At 38.7% G+C, this 10,527-nt stretch overlaps 1 protein-coding gene across 1 annotated transcript in view; it reads right to left on the bottom strand.

Annotated features, from left to right (window-relative positions):
* The window catches only part of MYO1E (myosin IE), a 158,906-nt gene that overhangs the window by 125,870 nt on the left and 22,509 nt on the right, over positions 1–10,527 (bottom strand). The window contains exon 5 of the mRNA XM_042783283.1: positions 1,378–1,465. Within this exon, the coding sequence (XP_042639217.1) occupies positions 1,378–1,465 (88 nt within the window). The remainder of the gene's footprint in view (positions 1–1,377; positions 1,466–10,527) is intronic.

Below are 10,527 nucleotides of genomic sequence, written 5' to 3'. Positions count from 1 at the left end.
TTTTTTTTTTTTTTTTTTTTGGTCAGACCTCTAATCTCTTTCTTTTTCTTTTCTCTCTCTCTGTTTTAAAATTTTTATTTTTTACATCAGTCATTTCAGGCACACGGTTCAAACCATGAACGGCTCAAAAGTATATGCAGGAAATATGCCCTTCTCCCAGCCTCCTAGCTTCCCAGCTTCCTCCATTAAAGGCAAACACTGTTACCAGGTTTTTTTGTGGATTCTTCCAGAGATATGTTACACTTATCTAAACAAATACACATATATGTTCTCTTTCCTCAAACAGTAGCATAGTACATACAATGTTCTGTACTGTATACTTCCCAGTTAATGACGTATCTTGGAGATCACTCCATATCAGTATAGGAAGCCTCATTTTTAATGGCTGTATAATATCCCATTATATATGGAACCACAAATTATCTTACCAGCTATCTATTAATGAACACTTAGGTTATTTCCAGTCTTGTGTCATTATGAAAAAAGGTCACATCAAATAACTCAAAACATATGTATCATTTTTCACACATTTGAGTATATCTAAAGGATAAATCTCCTAAAGCAGAATTTCTGAGTCAAAGGGTATATACATATATATATATATATATATATAGGACAGATTTTGCTAAAATGCCTGTTACAAAAGTATACCAGCTCTTGCTCCTATCAGCAGTGTATGAGAGTGACTTTTGACTCACATTCTCATCCACAGAGTATTCAAACCCACCAGCCACTCCTCAGAAAGAAGACTGGGCAATCTATTTCCGCAGTGATACCTCCTCGGAAACCCAAAAAGGGGTCGCTATGAGTCGGATCTGACTTGACAGCAGTGTGTTTGATTTGGGTTTTTTGGAATGTTTCTGTCAATTTGATAGGTAAAAGATGGTATTTTTACTATTTTAGTGTAGTTTTAATTTGCATTTCTTTCATTATTAATGAGAGTAAGCACATTTTCATGGGTTATGAGTTATTTTTATTTCTTTTTCTATGAGCTAACTTTTAGGCCCTTTGTTTATCTTCCTTTTGGATGCTGACTCATATATTGGGCATCTGGTAGCATAGTGCCTAAGGCAGCTGACTGCTAATCAGAAGGCTGGCGGTTCAAACCCACCAGCCACTCCTCAAAAGGAAGGTTGGGCAATCTACTTCCACAGTGATACTGCCTCGGAAACCCAAGGAGGGGTTGCTATGAGTCGGGGCTGACTCGAGGGCACATAACAACAACAACCTCATAATATACAATTTCTTGAAGATTTTATATTTCTTGGTTATAGAACCAATATGTTTAGTAGGCAGGAGAAAGTATTTTTAAATAGGAAATGGGCCTCTTAGGTTTCACATGGCTTGCAGTCTTAAAATGGGTCACCACCAACTCACCTGGACTTTAGGGCCTCCTCCAGAAACTCTGGACACATAACTCATGATATATTTGGCAGCTACTGTCTTTCCAGCACCACTTTCACCACTGTGGAAAGAAAAACACAAATATCCACTGATGAAGTAGATCAGGACCAGCCCTCTCCTCCCAAGAGTGCATATCAGAAGGAAGAGAAGAAAACAGGCAGAAAGGAATTCAGTAAAAAATGTACAATATTGGTTGAAGAAGTGAATCACATCAGGATCAGTGTACCTACATCATTTGTATAATTGATGTTAACATGGTGTGGACCAGTCTTGATAATAATCACCTTAATACACATTTATATACTGTAAATGCCCCAAAATGGGGGAAATGATTAGGAAAAGTATAAAATGTCAGGGGATGGAATATTATGCAGAAATTATAATTGTCTTATGGAAACTGGAAATAGAAAAAGCTTATGAAGTAATGTTAAGTGAAATAAGTCTGGTTCAAAATGTATATAAAACAGGGTGGCAAAAAAAAATGCATTGACCCATGTCACTTTAGTTTTGTGTATTTCACTGTATGCAAATTATATTTCAATAAAACATATTCTTTTGGGAAAAAAAACAGGGTTACAATTTTTCTTTTTTTAAAGTACCAAGAAAAATGAGTGGAAACAATGACTACAAAATAATCAGCAGAGGTTTTGGTGAACGTAAAGAAATTATGGGACACTTCCAGTTCATTATTTTCTAATCTTTTAGTGACACAGTTATGTTACTTCTGTATTAAAAAAGGAAAAAGTAGGCATTCTCAGATTTCAAACCATGTGCCTTGAACTGATGTAAGCATTTTTACTTTAGGAGTTCTAAAATTAAATGATGAGGCAATATTAATCACATCCTGAAGAACAAAGACTACCTTCCCTTTGGTGGCCTTACTGCATGAGGAAAGTCTTTTGCTAATATAACATAGCCTCTCTTCAAAATCCCCTTGAATTGATGATGACTTCAATTCACACCATGCTTAGTCAGTCAGATTTCTCCTCTCCTTATTGGTAGAGTAGGAAGATAGAATTAATGATAGAATTAATTAGATTAATGGAACCTATACGGTATACAATTATGCTAGAATTTACTTTGAAAAATTCAGGCTGCTCAAAGTTCACAAGTCATTATTTTTGTTTGCTTTGGTGGTCAAATTTTGTGGGGTACAGAAAAAATGTCTTTCTATGCACATTCAGCCTAGTTAACAATCATCAACTGCTGAGTTACCCAAGGAAAGAGAAACTGTGCATAGGGAAGCAATTAAGCAAGGGTACACCCACACCAACACGCAAAAGAAAACAAATTCTGACATAATATGACACTGTAAAAAAGGATCAAAGTATAACAAAACTTAGAACCTTGGCTGAATTTACTTGAACTATTGGAGTTGACTTGACAGCAACTGATTTAATACATTATATATTTAACTAGAGGAAGTTGTACGGAGAAGAGGAACCATAATAGGGACTTAGAACCTCTAAAGGTCTAACTCCATCCATGCAACTCATCTACCGTCCTAGCACTGAGCTCCTAGCTTCCTGGTGATAACAGAAGTTTCATAAGAAAGTCAATAAAGGCAAATAGAAATCCAGCGAGTCTGAGAGGAGGTATCAAATCACTTGCAGGGGCCGTGCCTACTTATAGCCACAAGTAGATTTAGCATGTATTTCACTTTCATGAGAAAATGATCTTTTTGATAATTATGATTTATTTACTAGCTCCAAGGTCAAAACATGCACTTTATCTCATTCAAAGGATGGATTTTTTCAACAATGAAATTCCATGTTATAAGCTAATAAATAATATAAACAATTAAGAATATTGGAAGGTCCAATTGTACAATGGTACCACCATCCAATGTAATTGTTGTTGTTGTTGTTGTTATGTGCCCTCAAATCGGCCCGACTCATAGCGACCCCTCGTTGGGTTTCCGAGGCAGTATCATTATGGAAGTAGATTGCCCAACCTTCCTTCCAAGGAGTGGCTGGTGTTTGAACCACCAGCCTTCTGGTTAGCAGTCAAGTGCCTTAGGCACTACGCTACCAGAGCTCCTATCCAATGTAATATAGACAAGAAAAAAACAAAAAACCCAAACTCTCTGCCGTCAAGTCAATTCGACTCACAGCGACCCCTCCTTGGGTTTCTGAGACTGTATCTCTGTGAAGTAGATTGCCCAATCTTCCTTCTGACGAGTGGCTGATGGGTTTGACCCGCTAGCCTTCTGGTTAGCAGTCAAATGCCTTAGGCACTACGGTCACCAGAGCTCCCAATATTATCATAGACATTTCAAATACTTGTGAAGACTATGTGGCAACACACACACACACTGAAAAAAAAACTGCAGCTAAGGTTAAGTGGCAAAATAAGCAGAAAACAATGTATCTATAACGTTACTACAACTATGTAAAACTAAATGTATGAGCAAGAACTGAAATGGAAGGAGGAAAAAATATTTCTGACTTGTTGTGAGCTTGTTATATGATACATCTTTTTTTTTAATGTAATTTCTATTAATGTTTAAATTTGAGATAGGTAATTACCCATATATTTCAGAATGTTAAAAAAAGGTTTTCCAGAAAAAGCAGAATCACAAATCACAGTGACAGTCAACACTAAACAATTTCATTAGATTCTTATTCATCTATCAAGATGGGTAAAGGAGCCCTGGTGGCATAGTGCCTAATGCATTTGACTGCTAACCAGAAGGTTGGCAGTTCAAACCCACCAGCCACTCTGCAGAAGAAAGACTGGGCAATCTACTTCTGTAAAGATATACTGCCTCAGAAACCCAGTGGGGGTTGCTATGAGTCAGAATCGACTTGATGGCAGTGGGTTTTGTTTTGTTTTGTTTTCTATATATCAAGATAATTAAACATTTTCAGTGTTAACATTCTTGTATCTAGAATTCCTTAGAGCAAGCTGAGAGGAGAGGAAAAACAACAAATCTTATCAAATAATGAAATAAAAGTAGAGCAATCAGCCCATTGTGTCTGTGGTTCATAATGTGACCAGACATGAAATGTTTTGTGTCTTGTTGAAAGCAAAATAACAGAATAATAAAAGTAAAATTCATATACTAAAACAAGAATGCCAGGTCCAAAAATAGGACATCTACGCTCTCAGTAATCATGATCTTTTTTTCACAAGATTTAAAATAATTAGTTCTAGGTAAACAATGATCAGAATTCTCATTTCTTGGTTTCCCTTTACAGACACTTAAAAAGAAGATATACTGATCAGAGGCTGGTAATCTGCTCAAAATATGGTGCAATAATGGAATGTTACATAATTACTTGGATCTTACAGTATGTATAATCTTAATTATTCTGACTCCTTTGGGATGGGAATATTGCTTCTTTCCCTAGACTAAAACCTAAGTTAAAAAACTATGACAGTATCAAAACAGATTATACAAAACAGTTACCTCAGAACTCAAAGCAGTTACAACTAGTAATCAAAAGGCTGGCGATTTGAATTCACCCAGTGACTCTGCAGGAGAAAGATTTGGTGATCTGCTCTGGTAAAGATTACAGCCTAGGAAACTCTATGGAGCAGTTCTACTCTGTCACATGGGATCACTATGAATTGGAACCAAATGGACAGCACTGAATAGCAACATGTTTACAGATCATTTCATTGCCTTCACTTCTAAAATCCACTGCCATTGAGTGGATTCTGATTCATAGTGACCCTGTAGGACACAGTAGAACTGCCCCATAGGGTGTCCAAGACTGTAAATCTTTACGGAAGCAGATTGCCTCATCTTTCTCCTGTAGAGCAGCTGGTGGTTTAGAACTGCTGACCTTTGAGTTAGCAGTGGAATGCTAAAGTAGACAGAAAAATATTCTAGAAGGGCTTGTGCCTTAAATTAGGACAATGCCCCAAACTAAACTCTTTGCTGTTGAGTCAATTCTGACTCATAGTAACACAGAGTAGAACTGTTCCATAGGGTTTCTAAGGCTGTAAATCTTTAAGGAAGCAGACTGTCGTGTTTTTCTCCTGTAGAACAGCTGGTGGGTTTGAACCACCAACTTTTCAGTTAGCAGCCAAGTACTTAACCACTGGGCCACCAAGGCTCCTTGAAAAGCAGTCTAGAAGATGAGAAATAATATTAGGCCCAAAGGAGATTTGAAAGCAGCAAACTGAAATACTGCAGATGTAGTAATAAAAGCATATAGCCAATGAGTGTACAATGCATGTCGTGGGCAGCTGTGCTATACATATATTAATCATTGGATCCTCATAATTGCCCTTTGTGGTAGGTACTAATACTATTCCTATTTTTTAATGATAAAAATGAAATAACTCACAAGGACACATAGCTAATGAGTGGCAGAGCTAGTGGAGGACTTGAGATAATCAGACTCAGGAGCCTGACTGATGGTGACCCCATGTGTGTCAGAGTAGGACTGTGTTCCACTGGGTTTTCAGTAGCTGACTTTCCGGAGGTAGTTTGCCAGGCCTTTCTTTCAAGGCATCTCTGGGTGGCCTTGAACCTCCAACTTTCAGCAGCCAAGTGTGTTAACAATTTGCACCACCCAGGAACTCCCTCCATACTGCTTCAGATGAGGGCAGATACTTAACATCTTTATGTGGCTTGGAAAGCCAGTTAAAATCAACAATATTTCCCCAAAAAATAGGATGAATGGTATAGTTCATAGCATAATCAAACTTTTGACTACTCCTGAGTCTTTACAGATACATACCCCTTTAGCAAGCTTTCTGCCAAACACATTTATTATCTTACACACAGTCGGAACTAACAAATAATAGCCTGCCTCCCTGTGATCACAAGACAAGATAATTCTGAGAGAATAAGAAACCACATCAAAGAAGCTTTCTGGACAGCCCTCGCCAGTGACCCCATTCACAGACTCCCTTCCTGGCAGCCCTCTTGGGTCTGATGACAGAAATAAGTCCTCTGTGAAGCATCTCTGCTGCCCATCTGGGGGTTCTGGGGCTGAGGACCATCAGACCATGTAATCACACTAAAAAATAAATTCTCAAGTATATGCAATGGCTACATGTGTAAAATACAAAATCTAACAGACATGCTAAAACTATGGGGTAAATGACAAAATAATAATAATAATTCTTGTACATATTAAAAGAGCTCCAGTGGTGTAGTGGTTAAGGCATTTGGCTGCTAACCAAAAGGTTGATGGTTCAAACCTAGCAAATAAATCCTCAGATACATTCCATGGCTACATGTGTAAAATACAAAATCTAAAAACATGCTAAAACTGTGGGACAAATGACAAAATAATAATTCTTGTACATATTGAGGAAAATGTGAACAAGACAAAGACCTGTTATTTCTTCCCAATTCCAGGCATATCCAGTTAATTAGTGTTGTTAAGCACACAAAAATTTTCACCTACACTTTGCCAAGAAAATGGCTCCATGTCAATGTTCATCTTGGTTCAGCCTGATGCAATAGAGAGAACTCAATATTTAGTCTAAGACCAGGCCTGAGGCCCAGCTCCGCTACCTATTAGCTCTGAAATTCCTTTTAATGTTACTAGCAGACATTTCACAGCACTCTTTAATAGTTTAAAAATATTTTTCATGTTTATTCTAAATAAGGTTTTACTCAGACCTTATATGTACTTAAGATGGATATTTTACATTCCTTTGAAGGATTAATTCCATTTTACAGATGAAGTGATTGAGGCTTGCCAAGGGTCGCATACTTCAGGCAGAACAGAAAAAAGATTCCACCTGGGACTCAAGGCCTGGAGGTCTTTCCATTGAGTCACATGTTATCACATGCTGGTGATAACAGATTATTAACCAGATAGTGCTGACAGAAAGCTGCAGAGAAATGTAGAAAGAGTGTAATACTGGAGCCACGTAGCTCTGGTTTTGAGCATGGCTTTGGGACATTTTAGATGTGACCTTTTAGACACATTTCATTACCTCTCTGACAGTTTCTTGATTTCTAAAATGGGGTTAGTAATTCTAGTTGGAAGAAAGGCCTGGCATCTACTTCGGAAAATCAGTCATTGGAAACCCTATGGATCTCTGTGGTCTAATCTGCAATTAATCATGGGGATGGGGCAGGACTGGGTAGTATTTAGTTTCACTGCTCATGAGGTTATCACGGCTTGGGGGCCATCTCGATGGCAGCTAACAATAACAATATCTGGTTGGCCAGGTTGCTGTGAAAATGAAAAATGATATAAGTAAAAGGTGCCAGGACATGGAGAGTACCATTGTGGTGATGGGTAATATATTAGTTAGTTAAGGAGTCAATTGTCATGCAAAACTCCCTGACTGATAATAAAGGACCCAGAGTAGGCTAGAAGGTAAGGTTTGCAGGGAGCGAAGGGAAAAAGGTAGATTTGGGCCTTTGCTCTTCAAATCTAGGGGGCTCTGGTAGCATAGTGCCTAAGGCATCTGACTGCTACCCAGAAGGCTGGTGGTTCAAACCTACCACCCACTCCTCAGAAGGAAGATGGAGCAATCTACTTCTGTAATGATACTGCCTCGGAAACCCAAGGAGGGGTTGCTATGAGTTGAATACGACTAAACGGCAGTCAGTTTGGTTTGGTTTTCTTCAAATCTACAGGTAGAGGGCGGTGCTCAGTCAGGATGTGAGCTGACAGGACCTTCAGAGGTAGGCCTGAGGCACAGGGAACCTCAAAGGCCTATAAGGCTGGGAAAAAACAAGAAATTGGGTGGACCAACAGACACTGGTGGAGAGTCTTGAAAAGAGTTCCAAAACTAATAATAAAAAGCCCCTAAAATACATCAAAGACAGGAAGACAGCTTGAGAATCTGCGAGACACTTGATAGCGCCAAGGCAAAGAACATAAACCAAATATCAGGGATGCTATGGTTTGTTTGTTTGTTTGTTTGTTTTTTTGCTTTACTACTGCATATATTAGCGACTCCAAATCCAAAACGTTTTCTGAAGCAGGTAGGTCAGAAATTTCAGATTCAATAGTGACAACTGCGTCTTTGTTCTCCATCTATTGATTTACCTTCAAATCTCTCTCACATCTTTTATTCTTTCAAAAATATTTATTCAGTACCTACTTAAGATACAACCTACACAGACTTTGCAAACTTGTGTTGCAAGCCCCACCCTCCTGAAAACAACTGTTTTGGTATATTTCAAACCAAACAATTAGAATCTGCATCAAATGTGAGCCTTTCAAATTGACATCATTTTTTGGAACAGGCTAAGACAGTAAGAACTAATGCAGGCCAAAAGTGATAGGATTTTGAAGGCAGCAATGAAACTGCCACATAAATGTTCTCTTTGGTCCAGTAAGTCTCTATAGAGGTCACTTGGCAAGGGCTTCAAAAATGCCTCTGACCAGACTGCCAAGACTGCATCTGGGGAGGTAGAGATAGTAAAAATTATGAGGAAAATGTGCCGGTTCTCTTTCCTCTTTTACCATACCATAATTATTTTATTAAACAGATTTGCATGGTTATCTCTGGCTCCAAAAGCATCCAACACATAAAGCTAAATCACAAATCCAAATTTAGATGTTAGCGAACAGAGGATTAGCGAGTTCATAGATCTAGGTTGTTCATTTTCTGGGCTCATAGGTCTCTATTAACCCTTTAAGTGCTCATCATTTTCAGTAATGCTAATAAAGTTATGGCTGTTGACTTTGTCCATTTGCACTGTCCGGAGTTCACATTCACTTGCCCATTCCTTTATTCCTTTATAGGCTTACTAAGGCTCACTTATCAGTTTCTTCCTTATCTTTCCAACTCAGGTCAGGCAGGCCCTTATCTCCTCACTACATTTCTTTTGTCTCTCAAGATCCATTTCTTATCTATAAAGAGATTTATCTGTGTGAACTCACCTTTCATGTTATCATGTCCCTGTTCAGAGACTTTCAAAGGCATCACTAAGTCCTGCAGGTGCATCTGCAGATCACGGCAGACTGTCATTCAAGGAGTTATCTGCCACTCAATCTATCAATTCTGCACTATTATACAAATGCTATTCAGCTAACATAGAAAGAAGCAACAGGAAACAAAAAAGAAGATCTAGTTCTGGTCCCCAAATAGTTTACAAGAACAATGTGTCAATGAAAATCTTCTTTAACAACCACACTGATATCCTCCTAGTTTTTCCCCCATTACTCTGTGTGTATTCCAGAGGCCATCCACCCATTCAGGCTTTCCCCATCCCACATTCCTGTTGTAGGACCCAAATCAAGTCCCACCTCCCCTGTGACATCTTTGCTGACTATTCCAATCCAAGTGGGTGTCTCATTTTTCTAAATGTAGGTAGAGCTTATAGTTTATTTCAAATATTTCAGCTTCAATTCCATTTCCAGGGATAACAAGCCAGGTAAGTTAAAGATATGGCCCTGTGTGGCTACCTGGTTTATAAATGTGTTCTTTCCGTTGGTCTGTGTGTCAGTTCTCTGACCTTTAATTGATGATAACCATAATCACCAGCCTCCTGGATGGATTTGCAGGAAAGATCATGGCCAACATACGAGTTCAGGTTAGCCAAAACACCTGTGTTTTGGAGGGGGAGACTTTTTAGGAGCTCAAGCCCAGGAAAACTATAATTTCACTGAATGTCCTTACCCCATCTCATGGTATACAGAAGTTATTAAGATCTCTATTAATATGGGGAAATTTTGAGAAAAAGACAGGCATCACTTACCAGTAGATTGTGAAGGAAGCATATGTGGTTTGAAGTCAGACAAGGCTAAGTTAAAATAAAAACTCTGCTATTTATTAGCTTTGGAATTCTCTCAAACAAAACCAAACTCACTGCCACTGAGTCAGATCCAACTCATAGCGACCCCTCCTTGGGTTTCCGAGACAGTATCACTACGGAAATACATTGCCCAACCTTCCTTCTGAGGAGTGGCTGGTGGATTTGAACTGCCAGCCTTCTGGTTAGCAGTCATATGCCTTAATCACTACAGAAGTAGATTGCCCAACCTTCCTTCCGAGGAGTGGCTGGTGGGTTTGAACCACCAGCCTCCTGGTTAGCAATCAAGTGCCTCCGGCACTATGCTACCAGAGCTATAATTAGTATACCTTAATTATAACTGCTTTACATAATGGTACATAATTAAGCACTAGACTACTAACCAAAAAGGTGGCAATTCAAACCCACCTAGAGGCGCTTTGAAAGAAAGGCCTGGC

The sequence above is a fragment of the Orycteropus afer genome, unplaced genomic scaffold, assembly GCF_000298275.1.
Source record: "Orycteropus afer afer isolate SDZICR_OR568_19922 unplaced genomic scaffold, OryAfe1.0 scaffold00015, whole genome shotgun sequence".
Taxonomy (NCBI): domain Eukaryota; kingdom Metazoa; phylum Chordata; class Mammalia; order Tubulidentata; family Orycteropodidae; genus Orycteropus; species Orycteropus afer.
The sequence above is the reverse complement of the archived record's forward strand: the minus strand, read 5'-3'. Positions and strand labels throughout refer to the sequence as shown.